The sequence below is a fragment of the Trachymyrmex septentrionalis genome, unplaced genomic scaffold (assembly GCF_001594115.1).
Source record: "Trachymyrmex septentrionalis isolate Tsep2-gDNA-1 unplaced genomic scaffold, Tsep1.0 scaffold122, whole genome shotgun sequence".
In the NCBI taxonomy this organism is placed as follows: domain Eukaryota; kingdom Metazoa; phylum Arthropoda; class Insecta; order Hymenoptera; family Formicidae; genus Trachymyrmex; species Trachymyrmex septentrionalis.
In genome coordinates, this window is record NW_017304352.1 from 515,380 (window position 1) to 535,057 (window position 19,678).

The 19,678-nt window shown below is 29.5% G+C and overlaps 1 protein-coding gene across 1 annotated transcript in view; it reads left to right on the plus strand.

Annotated features, from left to right (window-relative positions):
• Positions 1-19,678, plus strand: part of LOC108755158 (lachesin-like) — a 169,267-nt gene that overhangs the window by 35,887 nt on the left and 113,702 nt on the right. Inside the window, exons 3-4 of the mRNA XM_018498011.1 lie at positions 7,157-7,364; positions 10,905-11,066. Of these exons, the coding sequence (XP_018353513.1) occupies positions 7,157-7,364; positions 10,905-11,066 (370 nt within the window). The remainder of the gene's footprint in view (positions 1-7,156; positions 7,365-10,904; positions 11,067-19,678) is intronic.

The following is a 19,678-nucleotide window of genomic DNA, read 5'->3' on the forward strand; positions in this document are numbered from 1 at the left end:
TAAACATTGCACAAAAAACCGTTTGGAACCATTTAAATAAGGCTGGATACAAAAAGAAGCTCGATGTATGGGTGCCACACGAGTTAACGCAAAAAAACCTCATGGACCGAATTTCCATCTGCGAATCGCTGCTGAATCGCAACAAAATCGACCCATTTCTGAAGCGAATGGTTACTAGTGATGAAAAGTGGGTCACTTACGACAACGTCAAGCGAAAACGGTCGTGGTCGAATCGCGATGAGCCGGCGCAAACGGTGGCCAAGCCAGGATTGACGATCAGGAAGGTTTTGCTGTGTGTTTTGTGGGATTGGCAGGGAATCATCTACTATGAGCTGCTCCCCTACGGCCAAACTCTTAATTCGGACCTGTACCGTCAACAATTGGACCGTCTGAAAGAAGCAATCGCCCAGAAGCAGCCAGCTTTGGCCAATAGGAGAGGAATTGTGTTCCATCAAGACCATGCCAGGCCACACACATCGATAGTGACTCGCCAGAAGCTCCGGGAGCTTGGTTGGGAGGTTCTTATGCATCCACCTTATAGTCCGGACTTGGCACCAAGTGATTACCACCTGTTCCTGTCTATGGCGAATGATTTTGGTGAAAAATTCGCCTCAAGAGAAGCTTGTGAAAATCGACTGTCCCAGTTTTTTGCCAATAGGGAGGGTTTCGATGAGAGAGGCATAATGAAATTACCTTCAAAATGACAACAAGTTATCGAACAATACGGTGCATATTTGACCTAAATCGGATCATTCTAACTATGCTAAATAAAGCCTTCAATTTAATGCAAAAATAATAGATTTCTTTTTACTACACCTTATATAATGTCAAAAAGAGAGAGAGAAAATGTTACTAATGTAACTTACATGAGATATCTAAGATATGAGATTAATATTATTAATATTACAACGTAATATCAAATTTAATATTACATATCAGTATCAATGTGTAATGATTTATAAGATTTTTACAAATATTATTATTTATTAGCATTATTGTAAAACTGTTGTGTAATAATTTGTACTTATTCTTAACATTATTTCTTATAATTACTTTTATTAAAATAATTTTTTGAAATTATTTTTCAGTGTTTATTACCAGCAATATTCAGAAATATTTTAAATTGTTTTACCATAAGTAATTAGAGTTTAATTATAAAATATGAAATAGCAAAATTTTTCGATATTAAAAATTATAATAATATCTTCAACATTTTTGTATTAAAGTAGTATTGTATTAAAGCATAAGAAATAAAAAACTAAGCAATAATATAAGAAATATATATTAGATATAAGAATTAAATGCGATATATTTGTTCGGAGGAAACTAATTTTAAACGGGAAGACATCAATGACGCTTTTTATACTTGCAAAGCTAATCTATTGCAAGGATGAATACAAATCATATCAGTGTACTCAGCGACCTATGTATTGCAGACCGCACAAGATTTTGTGCAAATAAAAAATTTGGATTCTCATGATTTACTTCTTTTTTATAAAAAGAATAAATTCTAATATCTAATTTCAATAAGTAATTTCATAAATAAAGGTTTCACATTTTAAAAATAGATGTTTCAGTGTTTTATATAATTTTTTCACTTATGTAATTGCAAAATTAATATTTATGGAGATATATTAGACATACATTTCATGAAATATTCGAAATAAAAAAAGAAACTTCTCCAGAAAAACTTATCAAATTTAAAAAACTGTATACTGCAAAAAATGTGTATTTTATTATTAGCCAAAGTAAGAAAACTATGTAATGTGTCTTGTACGGAAAATTGATAGCGAGAAGAATTGTATACATTATTGTATAGGTTATCATATGATATTTTTATTTCGGAATCTTTGTACATATATTGATTAAATTAAATAAAAAGAATTTAATAATTAATTTGTTATAAAAATAATTTTATTTTTTTTGCAAAAAAACTTAATTTTTTAACTTATAAGAATTTATTTTTAAGTGCTCAAATAATTCAACTGTTTGAAGCCAACACATCATTATACTATTTTTTTTTCTAAAGTACACATTCTTAAGTATTAGATTGCAGTAACTAAGAAAGATTTTTTTCATGCACTTATTTATAAAAGTTATGAAATTTTAACCGATATCTATTACATTTTTTCAACATTTAAATTTGTAAAATATAAGTAAAATACAGTTGGTACACATGGTTTTTATTATGGCTTTTTTAAGATTTCACAAGTATATAAAAATTTTTTCAGATTTTTTATATAGTCCGAAACAATAAAAAGAATCTGTTGTGGACTTCAAGGTTAGACTATGGCAACTCAAGTTGCAGATTATGATCAGAAATTTCACATTGCCGGTAGAAGATTAATATCGCTTTTTAAATTAAGGCAAATTCTTTAAAAATACTTTAATTACTGAGCAATCGAGAATTCGTAGATTCTAGTTCTTATGTTATTCTTTTTACGAGTAAAAACGCACTTTATACGTCTCGCAGGAAGGAAAATGCGGTAATAGGAACTAAGTCAGCTGGAATTTGTTGCTGTTTTTGTTTCAGTTATGAAGAAGTATACTTAAAAAGAAGCAAACAATAAAGAGTAAAGAAAAAGATGAAAAACAGCGCGCCGTTGCGCTACTACTGTTGCTTCGAATCCGTGGCGAAAGGAAATGAGAAGAAAGGTTTGTGAGGAAGCGGCCCGGAAATTCTTGAAAGTGCATAAGCTTTGTCACGAAATGAGCTTAGTTAGAAGCGAGTTACTTCAGTGGAGCATAAAATACTAGCATAATAATCCTCATTTCTGGCGGCTGTACGTAACGTCACGCTGCGATTTTTTCTTTGCCCTTTCATCAGTCTCGATAATATTATTGCTATTTGCGGTACCGTTCGACAATGTTCATGTTCTATAGTGACGAGACCACGAAACAAGTTTGACATCGATCGTAAAACTCACATCGCGCAGATTCGCCAAGGTGCCAGGGATGATTTCGGAGATATTCGTGGTATCTATATATCTACTCTTGAGACGAAGAGAATTTTTCGCTGACGGGACGCTTAGCTATGGACTTTGAGACGGCGTGACTTCGCGACGTGCTAATATGGAAATATTCAATGCAGGAACGCGTAGCGCGATAAACGGACGGCTGCTTCCTCTTGGCTTTATGAACTCATGTCGGCTGAAGGTGTATTAAGCGAGCATGTTGGAATTTTCAACGTGATGGTTGCTCAACTTTGCTGTCAACGTCAGATCTTGGATTTTAGAGGATTAAATTTGAACTTGTACGTGAACATATTTATATAACTAGAAAGAGTTTCATAAAGTTTAAAATTATTTTAATTTTTGTTATTATATATATTATCAATTATTATATATTATATATGACAAATTGAATGGAAATATTTTATACTCATATCGTAAGAGAAAGAGAATGCAATAGGTTTTATAACTAAAATACGATATTTTATAACAACAATTTTAACTGGAAAACGCATAAGTATTTTCTTTACTTATTGTTATTAAATCTCATGCAAACTACAATTACTTTATATTATCCGTTTATTTGCAAGGAATGTTTGGAAAATAATACGTTATTTGTAACAAAATTACAGTTAAGGCGCCAGACGATATAGTTCCAGACGTTATGGCCAATATATACGCCAACTTTGTACACATTCGTTAAATATTGACCTACATTTAATATAGATAATTACTTATATCATGTATATGATATTTGCTAATGTTGGCATATGTTGGCCATATCCCGAGAGCAGAAATTTTAATCAAGCTCTGATATGTATCTATAATAATATGCATGCCCTGGCACTTGATCAGACGCTCAGGTGTCCCAGTAAGGTTCTGATCGTATATGTAATGTCGAAAATTAAAATTGCCTAATCAGGATTTTCCTTATCAGGACTGCTCCTTATTGCACATAAAACATTATAATTTCAAAAAATTTAATAAATTTAGTTTTATTATTGAAATAAGTATTATTGATTTTTTTTAACTACAATATTACAATCTGTTTCTAGGGACATTCAGCAATAGTTTTATCTAATTAATAATAACATAAGAGAGACGCACCTAGCAATGTATTGTACCTCAAAAAAAACTATTTAGTTTAAGTTTGAAGTAAGTCAGAAGGAATCTTTCTTTTGAGTCTACGTTTAACAGGTCCATTAGTCAGGAATTTGATTAGAGAGAGATCGAGTGGGCGATTAGTCTATCTCTATAAGTTCATGAGGTGTTTATTTCGTCTCTCACGGTGGGTATCAGTTGATCATGGTAAAAGGTCTCATTTAATAAACCGTGATACATTAGAGATAATCCTGAGCATTTTAGATTTCGAATCTTTGTATAATATCAATGTTAGATTGCGAAGCTGTTCCCATAGATGGATCCCATATGTCTAGATAGGTTTTAGGATTGCTTTATATATCAGCAATTTATTATTAAGATTGAGTTTAGAATTTCGACCCAACATCCAATATACTTACTTTCCATAACTTGATACTTAGTTGTTTCCTTTTAGTAAATAAGGTGTAGAGAAAGTTTCCACGCATTTTTAACAATTTTTCTTTATTAAAATAATATGAATGATATACAATATGTTAGTTAAAATATTTGCCATCCAAGAGAGTCTTGCATCCAAGAGAAAATATCGTTAAGACTATTTTGTAAAATATTAGAGGCTATTTTATGATCCGGGTAGGCTGCTAGAATTGCAGTGTCGTCTGCAAAAGTACTAGTTATAACTAAAAATTTCCTCTGGGAATTAATTTTATTGTACTTTGAAACGGCCACCCATCCGAAAGCTGCATCACATATCTATTGCTTGATCTTTGCAATCAAAACAAAACCGCAACTTCGATGATTCACAAACACTGAATGTTAATGAATGTATAATTGTGACATATTTGATCAATATAACCCTGATAGAAATATGTGCATTTTAACTGAATATCCAGTCAGTTACTGTTATACTTGCTATCGAATACTATACACTACATATATATTAATTTCTCTTGATATACAGAAATGCAACTGAGCAAAATTACTAAGATATAATTATTCAATTTAATGGCCTCAACTCCAATAATTAAAATTATGTTTAGTAGACACATTTTTTTATATATAATGAAAGAATCTAACAGAAAAAACATCATTCTATCCTACGTAATATTATAAAGTTAACGACTGTTTATAGATTAGGAAATCTGTCATGTATATAGGACATTATACTCTACTACTATATGATTAAGCTCAAATAGAGAATTTCCGACTAGGGCATACTATACCGTTTCCTGATTAGGCCCAAGTGGAAAATTCCCGACTAGGGCATATCTTATCACTTCCTGATGAGGCCTGATTGTACAAGCATGCCTTTATAAATTTCCGCTCGGAATTATTTGGAGGTACTTTCAGAGTTACTTTTCTTCAATAACTGTAACTTTATTCCTTTTTTTTTATCTATACACATAACTGTAATTTAATTTATTTATATTTTTTGGTAACTAATAACTAATTTAATGATTACTTAGTTTAAAATATATCAAACTTATTCGTCAATGGGCTAACTAAATAAAATGTTTAGTAAACAATCAGTGATTACATCTTTATTCCTGATTATTACACTATGTCTGTATTAAGAATTAAGATAGGAGATCCTTTTGGTTTATGTGAAAACGTTTTAATATTGATTCTGTAATTTGAATTACAAATGCGTATGTTAAGTTATTATAAATCGCACAGCGTATAATCAAATTTTAACTTATAATAATATAATAATAAAATAATTTAGTACTGTTACAATAGAAATATATAAGATTCTTATATTTAAAATAGCAATGCATAGAATTATAAAAAAATTAACAGAAAGGAACGAAATTAACTGAAGAAAAATGACTCGTTATTTTTTAAATAACTATATAACGTGTTGCTTTTCAAAATCAGCAACTTGCAACAGTAAGCATATTTTTTAAAAGAAAAAATTGTAACTCTCTCTAATTAGTTACTTTTACAAAGTAACTTTCTCAATCCTGTGTACTTGTACTTTTGCTATTTATGAAATGGGAATATTAAACTTATAACGCAAATTTGAGATAACGCAAATTTGAGAGAGAAAAAGAGGAGTGGAAGGGATGGAGAAAGAAAGAGAAAGAGGAGAAGGAAAAAGAGATTAATTAAATGTAAACAGTAACTAAATTTATAACATAAAAAGTTATAAATAAAAAATTTATCTCATTTTACTTACAGAAACTTTATAAATTATAAATTATTTGATTTAAGAATACATTATAATTTTGACATAGTGTACTTATAGTAATTATAATTACATATATACACTGGAAAAAATCTGGTCGCGTTAGTTGAAAATTTGATAGATTTCATTAATATCTATAACTGTAAGAAAAATGATCGCATCAAAATTCTTCTCTAGAAATTATCAAATAACTAATTTCGTTCTGTTAAGTAAAATACCAGAACCAGATATTAAATTCATTTAATTAGATCAGTACAATTTTTCAATAAAGAGAATGTCTAGTGAATATAACTTGAAGAGATATAAATTCCAATCAAAAAATTCTAATCAAATTTTTATGTATAATTAAATCTATCAAAATTCTAACTATAAATATCGAATCTAATTATAATAATATAAATTCTGTTAGACCTTATCAAAATACATTCTATATTACATACATCCTATTGGCATAATTGAAACTTTTTTTTCAGTATAAAATTACTTAACAATTATTATTATTATTATTAGGCGTTAGGAACTCGAAAGCTCATTGCCGCAAATACCAAATCCCGCCACTGTTCCCGTCCCTGAGCCAGATCTCTCCATTTGTGACCTTCGTACCCCATTTCGTTAAGGTCCATTCTAATATTTTCTTCCCATCTACGTCTTGGTCTACCCAATGGTCTTTTCCCATCCGGTTTACCAATTAGTACTTTATATGCAATTCGATTCTCATCCATACGCGCCGCGTGACCTGCCCATCTTAATCGACGCGATTTTATGACATTAATAATATCCGGACTATTATATAATTGATGTAATTCTGCGTTGTGTAATTTTCTCCATTCGCCCGTTTCCTCATCGCGTTTTGCCCCGATGATTTTTCACAATTACTTAACAATATCTTTAAATATTTGTTTTCTTTTTATATTTTCAGGTGGCATGGATCCACGTTGGGCGCCAAATGCTGCTTACTATTCACAAGCACGTGGTCGTGAAAGTACCTAGGTTTTCCGTGTCACATGACAATCAGAAAACATGGCTGCTTCATATTAATAGTGTGCAACAGGATGATCGGGGTTATTATATGTGCCAAGTAAATACCAACCCAATGATAAGCCAAGTGGGCTTTCTTCAAGTCGTTGGTAAATAATTATTTTCACTCAATTGAATTAAATTTGCTCAATTCAAAAATAATTTACACATAAAATACAGAGAAAAAGATCTATGTATGGTCTACACCTTTATTTTTTTATATCAGTTTTATATATCAGTTGTTTACTTATTACAGAGCATGTGTAATAAAGTGAAGTATCTATATATTTCAACAATAGTATTTTGTAAAGAGGATAACTTACATAGATATATGTACAGGGTGTCCCGCAATTTTTTGCCAAGCGTTTTCGTATATATATATAGAGCGAATTAAACTGAGTCGAAAAGTTTTGTACCATTTTGTAATTTTCGCAATAGTTAACAAGATATTATAATAATTATTAAAAATTTCCAAATATTGGTATTCAATAATTTTTTACTCAAATACTATCAATCTTATAGAAAAATAGCAAGAGATAAAAATTGTTTATTTTCTTCTCATAGAGCTCTAAAAATTTTTTCAAAATTTTTTATCAACTTTTAAGTACTGCATTTTTTTATTGGCAACTATTTTCACATAAAAAAATATGGTATTAAAAAATTTTCAAAAAGTTCTCAGAACTTTGATTTAAATTTGAATTATTAAAAGTTTTCTAAAAAGAAAAAAAAATCGGTTTTTGTAAAGATGATGCAAAAATGAGCTATCTCTATAATATAATATATGAGAATAACGGAATATATATACTTGTAAAGAGCAAAGTAGAACATAACGTTGACAGATAATTATCCTTAATTAATTTTTTATTTATACATTTGTCAACAATAATCGCAAGTATAATAATTTTTCTTAGTTTCTGCACAAGCAACATATAAAACACAGTAAACTTTGCATCAATAATTCTTTTTTCCTATAATCATCTGAGAATTTTCGATCAAAAAATGTACAAGTTATCACCATTAACAAGTTGATTGTCTACTGCAGCCCATATTTGCAACATCATATCATGCACGGAGTTAAGTTACAATAAGAAACACAATATATTATTCCTCAACACAATGTATATTGCTCAATTCAATATGCTCCACATTTAACCTTATACTGTTTACAGTTTATAAACAATTTTATTAATAATAAGTATGTCTTGAAAAAAAAAAATGTACATAACGTTTTAAAATTCGCGCTCGCGAAGTGATACTTTATGCTAAAAGAAACAACTTTTTCTTTTTGCAAAATTGTATCTGATAAATAGTTTTTGCAGGAGAGCAAGTTGAACGAATAAGCGCTCTGATCTATGTGGCGCTCAGGGCCAGCGCGCACTCCTCACTCACTTGTACACTGAAAGAAAAAATTGGTTGCTGCAACAATTTAGATAATAAAATATAGCATAACATTTTTAATTGGCTGCAGCAATCAGTTTTTATAGCAGAAAATTTTTAGTTGCGTTAGCCTATTGAAATCATATACTGACATTGTGGATAGGCTAACACAACTAATAATTTGCCAATTTTTTTCTTTCAGTGTACCTAATCCTTGGTATTCATAAGTAATATTTTAAGATACTAATAACGGCTTTGTTATGATTAATTTACGACTACTTAAGTCTATACTTAAGGCAGTCATAAGTTATAAGAATTAACTATGATTTCTTGACCATGATCTTCTTCCGTATTGTATTACTTAAAAAATGAAAAGTTAGCAAAATAAATATTGCTTTCACTTTTTACGTAATAATAATAAAATGAATAAAAGAATTGTCTAATTTCATAGATCTATCTGAAAATAAGACAAATGTAAATAATAATACGCTTGGTAAACGTTCTATTCTTTTAAATATTGCACAATTGCGTAAGGTAGTTAAATAATATCACTGAACTTAAATAGTTTACTAAAAATTAAAAAATTTTTTAAAAATATTTTTATAACATTCTATAAATCTACAATGTATCAAGGGCATAATTTTAAAATAATTATTTATTTCAAAAATGAAAATGTATTTTTGTGTACCGAAACAATTTTTGCTTTTCTTTTCGGAATTCTTTTAAATTCTCTTAACTCTGATGATTGTTTTAAAAACGTGTGATTTAAAAATATTGATACAATTGTTACTCAGATTTTAGGTAATTATGTAAGTATTACAATATTTTGAAAATTAATAATTTTGGAAACAAGTCTTTTATATGTATAAGCTAATTCTCTCTTCATCTTTTATTGTAAAAATAAAGAAAGAATTAGGTCTTAAAATAACGTAAGTTGATTTTATTTTATTTTTTATCACTGTATTAAAATAAATCTATTTTTAGCTATTTAAGGGTTATATAAGTATTTAAGTTTGGCGATACTATTTAACTACTATACGTAATTGTGCAATATTTAAAAAAATAGAACATTTAACAAAGCTCACCAACATATTATTATTGACTTTTTGTCTTTACTTTTAAATAGATCTACGAAATTAGACAATTTTTTTACTCATTTATTTAGTGAAAAGTGAAAGCAGTCTGCTATCCTTTTATTTTTTAAGCAATACAGAAGATTATGATTCAAAATTCATAATTAATTGTTATAATTTAAGACTGCCTTAAGTATGGACATAACCCTTTGAGAGGCACATTTTTCTTCTGAACAAATTATTGAAATCATAGGTCATCTATAGGTTTTCGAGATTGTTGATTACTATTCTGATGTCAGAATTACAAAATCCAAAATGACGGATTCAATATTTTAGGCTAAAATCAATTTTCCAAAATTAAAAAAATTTTTTCGAAAAAACTAGCTACCAAAAAATTCTGAAAAAATATAATATATATATTATAGTTTCAGATAGAAGATAATTTTATTATAGAGTACACGCATCAAAATTTTTAGAGTTCTAGCACTTCATGTTTAAGAATAGCCGAATTTATTCGAAAAAACGAGTTTTTTTACATTAACTGTTTATAACAAAATTGTAAATTAACGTAATTTTTCATGAAAGTTGCATAACTTAGAGTTTAAAAAATACTCATATGCGCATGACATAAACTGCAAAATAGATCAGAAATATGAAAAAAACTATAAGAAGGTGGGACATATATATTGTCCCTCAAAGGGTTAAGCAATCGTAAATTAATCATAACAAAGCCCAATTATCTTAAAATATTACATACTAGCCAAGCATTAGGTACAAATAAACGAGGAGCGATTAAGCGCCACATAGATCAGAGTGCTTATTCGTTAACTTAAAAAAAAAAAGTTCTCCTGTAAAACCTACTTGGGAGATGCAATTTTGCAAAATAAATAGTTGTTCCTTTTAGCATAAAGTATCATGTCTTATACTTTGCGGTCGTGAATTATGAAACATCCCGTATATCTGTGTAAATTTTCACGGTCGAAAAACTAATAAGTAAGTGCAATTATGTATATTGCCTCGAAAGCAATCGTTAAGTGCAGCTATGTGACACACTACGTCTTTAACGAAATTATCTAGATATTTTTGTTATCAGATTACAGTCCTATAAACTAAAACATTACCCAATGTAAAACGAACGTTAATCATATACAATATTGTACGCTAAACTCGGAATAAAAAAAGCAATTTTATGTCTTTCAGTGCCACCGAATATATTGGATTCCCTTTCTACGGAGAGCACCGTAGCAGTTCGAGAACATCAGAATATTACTCTCACATGCAAGGCCGATGGATATCCGCCGCCGAAATTAATGTGGAAACGAGAAGATGGTCAAGTAATAAGCCTGAACAAACATCATAAAGGTACGTTGTATTAAATTATTTTTTGTGTTATTAAATTATAATATAAAAAATTATTTTCGACTTATTTCGCAGGATATTAAAAATTTATCTTCTGTGCAACCTTCTTGATATTTTATATTCTTTTCAATCAATTTAACTCGAAGAGGCGATATTCTACGTGAATTCTCTCGAGATAAAAGAATTATAAATTGCAAACATGCAACGATTTTAAATGAACAATTTCAGTCTACACCTTAGCATTTTTTTATATCTCGTGTATTATTTATTTACTAGATAGCTTTATCATATTTCATTAAAATAAATAATTTTTTAAAATTATTTTATAATATACTAATGCCACTGTTAATTTTGAATATAAATCTACAGAAATGTTAAATATTCTTTCAGTCGTATCGTACATTTGCAATAGATATGTATCATATATTTAATATTTAATCGTTTAACAACGTATTTAAGGTTTTGTACCGAATTACATTATTTTGTTTAGAAAATTTTTTTTCTTCGCTTATAAGTCAACTTTTATCGTCAGAAACGATGAAGTGATATTTTTCTTAAGTTCATTCGAGATAAAAAATTACAGACTTCGATTTTACATGAATAATTTCAGTCTTTATTTTAGCAATTTTATTTAGTAGTAGATTGATTATCTACTGGATAGCTTTTCCATATTTTACTGAAATAAATAAGTTATATAATTTTTTTAAATTGTTATTTTTAGATATAAACCTATAACATAAATGTTAAATATTTCTATTATTCTTCGATTATTCTTTCCATTTTGTAAATTATTTTTATCGCATATTTTGGAATAGATATATGTATCTTACATTGAATACGTTTAACGTAACAGTTTGTATCAAGACACGTATTTCAAGCATTTTGTTTCTGAGAATTTTCTTTTTTTACTTAAAAATAATGAAGCGATATTCCTCGTAAATCTATTTGAGATAAAAAAAGTTAGGAGATACAAACGTACATCTTACATAAAACATTTTAATCAGTCTTAGCAATCTTTATTTGAATATGATATATTTTTTATCTATTCAATAGATTTTTCTTATTTGATTGATAAAAATAAGTTTAAATATTTTTTTCAAAATTATAATAATATTCTGTTGCTACTTTTAGATATAAATATAGAAATACTTTGTGATACTTATTATTCTTTAACTATTCTTTCTTATACATATATGTACGAGTATTTCTATCTCATACTTTGCAACAGATGTAATCTGTATTACACTTGATCTTTTAATAATGTAACATTTTGTATCGAGATACATATTTTGTTTCGAGCGTTTGGAAAATTTTCTTTGTTCGTTCATGTATGTACGAACTTAGAAACGATTCCACGAGTTTCCTCTTACGATGTCTCGGGATCCCTTGTCTACGCGAGTCGAAACTTTGAAGCACTGTTACAAGAGAAAACGGGCTTATTTGTAATGCAGCCGAAGTTCAATGCGGAAAGTAATTTTTAGTACGAGGGCGTTCTTTTTCCGTACGTTTTTCTTCGACTCCCATGAGCCCTGGCATCGATGTCTCGCTCAGGTAACAAATCGACGGACGTTTGCTGAATCGAAGAAATTTGAAGTAAATTTTCATCAATTACGAACGTAGAGATCTCTGCCTGTACAGGCACATAGTCCAGCGCGAGATGTGTTTGAAAATGTATAAAAAAATAAAAAGTTGCGTGTGTCTTATTGGTTAAACAATTTCGTGTTTCTCCAATAATCCGATTTACGAGAAGTTACGAGATATCGGTCTGATCGCATCATCGTAACGACATACATATGTATGCAGATAAGTTTGACAAGGAAAATATCCGAACAAATATTTAATTGTTCGACAAAAACGACTGTATTATATTTAATCGTGTGCAAATTTCTACGAAACAAATAAAACACATCATGCTCAATACAAAACATCAATTCCGTATTTATTTATTAATTCCCGAATAAATCAGTCGTTTGCGAATTAATGAATAAATGCGTAGTAAAATCTTTAACGCGGACAGTTTGAAAGTGATTAACATCATTCACTGTCGAGTGTCGCCATGAATTTCTTCGCGTTCACTCCAATTTCGTCCTAGATAGATTTAAATTCAGAACACTCATACGATAATATTTTTCATGTGACAGCCGCACGTGTGAATCAACTTAAGTTTTTATTAGACTTCCAATAATTACTCCCTTGCATGTTTGCATTCTTCTTATCATTTAGTTTTTTTATTCTACTTTCGTGATTAATGTCACAAATAAGATCTTTATATAGAATACTAAAAAAGTAAAAAAAAATATTATCTCTATCATCGAGTTGACCATAAGTTTTTCTACAAATTTCTATTGCAAACATTCCTCTAACTTCTATATTCACTATTTTATCGTATGGTATTACATATTTTATGAATTCTCGGCTTATCTCAGACATTACACTAATCCCGGATTTGGGCGGATTAGTAATCTCTATTTAACATAAGCATTGCATTATATTTAGCCGACGCAATACTCGAGTGCTTTACATGAGTGTTTCACGATTTTTAGATTTTTAGAACTCCTGTTAATTGTAAGTAATCCGTATTAATTAAAAGATACGCTATTAAGTTTGTAATGTCAAGTTATACACCTGCCCAATTAGAGTTATTTTTAATCAATTCACAAATCGCCACTGCTCCTACTCAATATGTCGTTAATTTAATTATTTTTTGACATTGAATGAAAGTTAAAAAAAAACGGTAAAATATTATTTTTTTAATTCAACGGATTGGGTTAGCATTGCTTTCTTAAATATTTACCAGTACTCGTATACTTTCTGTTGCGTACATTTTGCTTCGGAATATTACGGGATGTAATTTCTCTTCTTCCATACTTTGTAATAAATCATAGAAGAGAGATAACTAATTAACGGAGTCAAAGAAGAAAGTTACGGCACATACCGTATTCAACATTAAGAGCAATAAATCGCAGCAGTGATAACCCGTAAAACGCGGTGGCGCGCGTTTATCTAATATCTACATTATGTCTCCATGCGTGTTATGCCGTTATCGTCTTTGCACATTGAGCGTTAAGCTTCAGGACAGTACGGGGCGAACTGCATACGCGCCATCGGAGAATGCCCAGAGGACACGGCGCTCATGGTAAAGCAATAAAGTGCGATAAACTGTGCAAGTCCCCGCCCACCCCGCCGTCGTGCTATTAGCAATGCAATTATCGCCCGCTCTCTGGCAACCAGTGGGCGCATCCGCCGACGTCCTTTAGGTCTCTCTGTATCTTTTCTTTATGCCCGGAATAGAATTACGCTATGGAATAGAGTTTCACCATTTAATAATTCTGTACGCGGTATCGTTGGCTATTTAATAATTCCGTACCAGCAAGGACGTCACACGCTTCTCGTCAGAGTTCTTCTATTGCTTTTGCAGTTTTTCCGAACTCGGATTGATTGAATTAAATATCATTTTTTTATTCTACATTCTCTCTGTCACATGGTTTCGAAGAGTGAGTGGTACAAAGGTGACAGACATCCGAAATTGACTAATGATGCGTTTTTTTTTAAGTAAATTTTTCTTATTGGCACGCGATATTAAAATTATTTTCTTTTTATTTTACAAATTTACACAAAAATATTATTGGATACCAAGACCAGCCTTGATCGACTATCACATTCTTTATTTATTTGTATTGAAGCCTTCTTGGTCTATTTTTATTTGATATTGTTATCGTCGCCTAAAATAGATATTCTTCCTACATACATTGTTTATTGCGATTATTGTTATCATTTATTACATATCTCCGGGGAAAATTTAATTAATTTAATAATTAATAACTAAAAGTTCAGTTTTTGATTACAATAAACGATTAAAAATTTTTAGTCGCCTTGAAATAAATTTTAAGTACTCAATTAAACAGTAAAATTAATTAATTAAAATATAATAAATAAATGTAATTGTGATTAATTCAATTGATTGAGTAAAAATTGTTAACTATTATTAAGAAATTAATCGTTATTCATTAATTATTTGTTTTTAGCTATAATATAGACTAAACGTATAATGAATAATATATGCAATTTCTCTCCTAGCTTACGTAAGAACATAAAATTATTTATTGAATAATATTGATTTAAATATATTTTCAATATGACCAACATATTCTTCAATAATAATTCATAAAAATTACATTAAACATAATTTTTAAAATATGACTGAAAATTAACGATTAACGAGTGCATTTTTTTGCACGATTAACATTTTTTTTTTAATAGTGCTTGATTTATTAATTTATTTCAATAATTAACTACATTAATGATTATACACACATTAATTTTTAACAGATTACTTTAGTTAAGTAAATGCCTACTTGATTAAATTCAAATAGTAAAAAAATTAAAGTAATTTTAAAATTAAAAACAATGAAAATTATAGAGAAAATTATACAAGCCAAATATGCAAAGAGTGATCGAAAAAAGATCTTTTTTGCCCGTTTTTGAAGCCTTCAATTTTTGGACCGAACTGTGTACTAAATAATACCCTACAATGAGTATCCTACAGTAATTACAAAGAAGTTTCAGGTTGAGATGACAATTCTTATCATAGCTGGAGGAGGGGAGGGGGTGACGTATTACGTCTATGCGAAAATCCGTTTTTTTTTACATTTAAAACAAATTGATTTACAAAATCACCATAAGTGTAATGATCAGTTGTTTTCGTTTTTATCGACTGGATCGAGAGCGGCGTACTTGCACACAGTCAATTGCACACACCATTCGCATCGGCCAATATTCCTAGTAATTTTTACCTGCTTAACCAATAAGATTATATTATTTTACAATGATAAAAAATATATGGGCAATGAGAGTATCAATACAGCGTAGAAATTGGTGTGCAATTATAACAAGAATTTCATCTAATTCATATAATATATTGTACTACAATAACGATACAAAAATTTCCTTGTACGTTTCGATTTGCTTCAAATCATTTTCAGCAAGTTGTAAACAATTTCGTCGATGTGTCTTATAATAAATATATATAGTTTATAAAATATATATTATTTTAAATTAACCAATTAGCGATGTGCAAATAATATACACCCGGCTGGAGCAAGCTTCTTAAAATACCGGATTTTGCAGATTATGATAATTCGATAATGGACTTTGATACTACTCCTCCCAGCTCTGATAATAACTGTCACCTCAAACTTGTCTATAATTAATTTTAATATAAGATAAAATTTGTCACAGTTTAGTTCCAAAATTTAGGACCCAAAAAACAGGCAATTTTTTTGATCGCTCTTTCTTGCTTAGATCGTAATGCAAGTTATGTTGGTAGATAGACGACTACAAACGAAAATTTATGGACATTCGTCGAATATTAACAAAAAAACAAGATCTCCATCTATAATCTCTGGTCTTTATATTAATTTGAATCGTAATTTCAATTGAAAGGAAGTTAAAATTTTAGATACTGAATCTTTTTATAACAAAGAGTTGATTTCCGAAAAGATTCACATAAAGATCCAAACTCAGGGATTGAATAAATAAATACAATAGATAAACAATTTTTATCTGATATGTATTTAACATCGGATCACCTCTAGATGGTTAAAGAGTTGGCTGGTGACTGTTATTTGAGGTACACAAGATATTACAAGGTATGACTTTTACCTTTCATTGCTCGGTTACAGTAATAATGCATAAGACCGTTTATCCTTTTATACCGTAAAGACGGACTAGCTTCAGTCTGTAGCGAAGAGCGAAATGATCAATTGACGGCGTATTAGTGATCAATTAATAACGTTATTTATTTATACGTTAATAACATGAATATAATGACATATTTCCGATATCCGTTTATGGCGTTATGTGACACGATATTTTTACGATGTCCGTTATACTAACGGAATTGGTCATCAGATTAATCATTCTTTGCTACCTATGTTAAATTGATTATTAATTTAATTTATGATATTACATATAAGTATATGCTTTAGCTTTAATCTAGAACTGTGTTTCAAAATTAACAAATAATTAGCTCACAGTTTGCTTGAAGTAGAAATTATGAAAATTTGCACAAAAATATTATTAGGCATTTGTCCTGATTGAATATTCTCTTCACTCCTTTGTGTTTATTTTTTTATACTTGACAATATACCAATCGATTTATTGATCAAGCGCATTACATTTTTTTTCGCGAAAAACGTGCCAATAGATAATTTTTAGTGGCCGCAAACTGCGAGTTATTGTGATCGAGTAAACTGTGTAGGTTCGCTCCATCCGTAGTAGAATTAATAATAAGGTAACCAGGTCGTTTCCCAAAGTGGGCCACCCGCTGTTTGTATATAATTATATAATTAATTTAACAGATGACAGTAGTAATTCGATTGTGCAATCGATTCATAAGTCATATTATTCTGTTTGTGTAAAAACAGGAAAAACTGTCGTGGTCGTAATGTAATATTCCGTAAATAAGGAATTGTTTTCTATAATTATGAAAACGTGGTTATTAATTTCCGTAATTTATGTTATTGTAGCTCTATATTCATACTTTGCAACACTATATTTAGTTTATACTTTTGTTACAACGTTTTATTTATAATTAAAGAATCGGAATTTTTTGTATGATATTGGGCCATGTCCGAGCACATGTAAGTGTGACATTTGTCACAAATATGTTTATGAAGATTGTGTGGGATCAACTAAAAATGATAAAGGACTTTTTACTTGTCCAAACTGTGAGTAGATCCACAAGCATAGTTTTAAGAGAGAAAAGTTAACACACATATTCAATGTTTAAGCTGCTAAATATTATAGCTTTTTTTAAATGTTTATGCAATAAAATTATAAACTTATAAAAATCACGTTTGATCATTTTACTTTCCATATTTTTAATATTTTCGTATGAAAAATAGAAGACATATATGGGATACACATTTTACTAAAGTGCCCCAAATGCAATCTTTCTTTTAGATTTATTTTGTATCTATAATATATATAAATATATGAGTATAATTTATATTTTTTTTCAATCTTCAGAAATGTTCCCTCTTTTGAATATGATCATTAATTTTCAATTTTGAGAGACCTCAGCAAAAAAATTTAAACAATTCTCAAAGCTTATTGGGCCCGGTTATTTTATAATTACTAATCTACTTTCGCGATTCCTTTCGTCAACACTATTCGCCGCTCTGCGTCTGTATATATTATGCACTCGCACGAGTGATAGCAACAATTCTATTATATTATAATGTAACTTGTAATTGTAAGTATCCGTCGAGAGTAGCGCGTCGTTATTGAATCCGCATGTTCGGGCTCATAATTGGTAAATCGCGCGAGTTATGCACACGCCATGCCAAAATCCCTGGCGGGCACGTGGCCGCAAGTTAACGTCACAGGATACGATAAACTAGGTAACGCAATTGCCGGGTCCGCACAATTCGATCTACCAATCTGCGACGCGATCCGCCGAGTTGCATTCGCATAAACATTTGGTCGAATGAAGAGCGACGCTCATCGTGGTATTGGACGACAATTATTCCTGTGTATTGGACTTGTATTGAAATCATATACGCGTAGGTACACGCAGATTAACTTGATTGACTTGTGAGTTATCAGACATTTAATTCAGTACGCTGCGAGTAGCAATTTAAAGATAAATCAATCGAATTTATCTTCAAATTATGAGCGATACTGTAAATATGAAGTATTACTTGCACGATCGCGTAAATATCATATTCTGCCCGTTTTATATTATTTTATATTATATATATATAACTATTCCATTTCATTTAATGTTTAATCGAGAAATGTTAAACTTTTCACAGACAAACTTGATATTCTTTTGGACTCGTATATATTTCTCGTAATTAATATAAATTATATTTATAGCAACAAAATTATTCTTAATTTTTTTCTAATATTATCTTTTCTATAGAAGATTATATAGTACGAGAAGGAACGATTTTGCCCAAGCATTTATATCTTTTTTTATAGGAGCTTTTAATAGAAAGAATGATTTTGCCGAAAAATTTAGTTAGATGCAAATTTGAAAATAATTTTGTTGGATAATCATAATAATTATGTAAAATTCTTAAGCATTGATGTAATATTGCAAAATGTTTTAACATTAAAAGCAATTAGCTTGACCATCATATATAATTATTTTGATGATCAAATAACATTTTTTTTAAATCCGTATCCAGTTAAATTTTTGGATGCTTTAACAAAAAACCGTTTCTTCTGTACATAATATTATGTAGATTATGTTTTATGGTAAAAATTTCACTATAATCAAATTAAGCAAAAAGAAGCGCCAAATGCGATCAAAGCTAGATCTTATTGTTAGTCTCTATTTTAAGAATATTTAAATACATTTTCCAATACTTCAAACTGTGTCGAATACAGCCGATCTTGAAAATGCAATTCTAAATTAAATCTGAAAATAAGTAATATCACGAATTAAATTGATTATCAATTTGATAATTACAGGTGCTTTCCAATTGCTTAACACATCTTGACATAAACATATACAGGGATGTATAAAGTATGCACGATTCAATTGAAATCAAAGCGTGTAGAGTTAGATTTATACATATTTTAATACTCACATGCCTTATGATAAT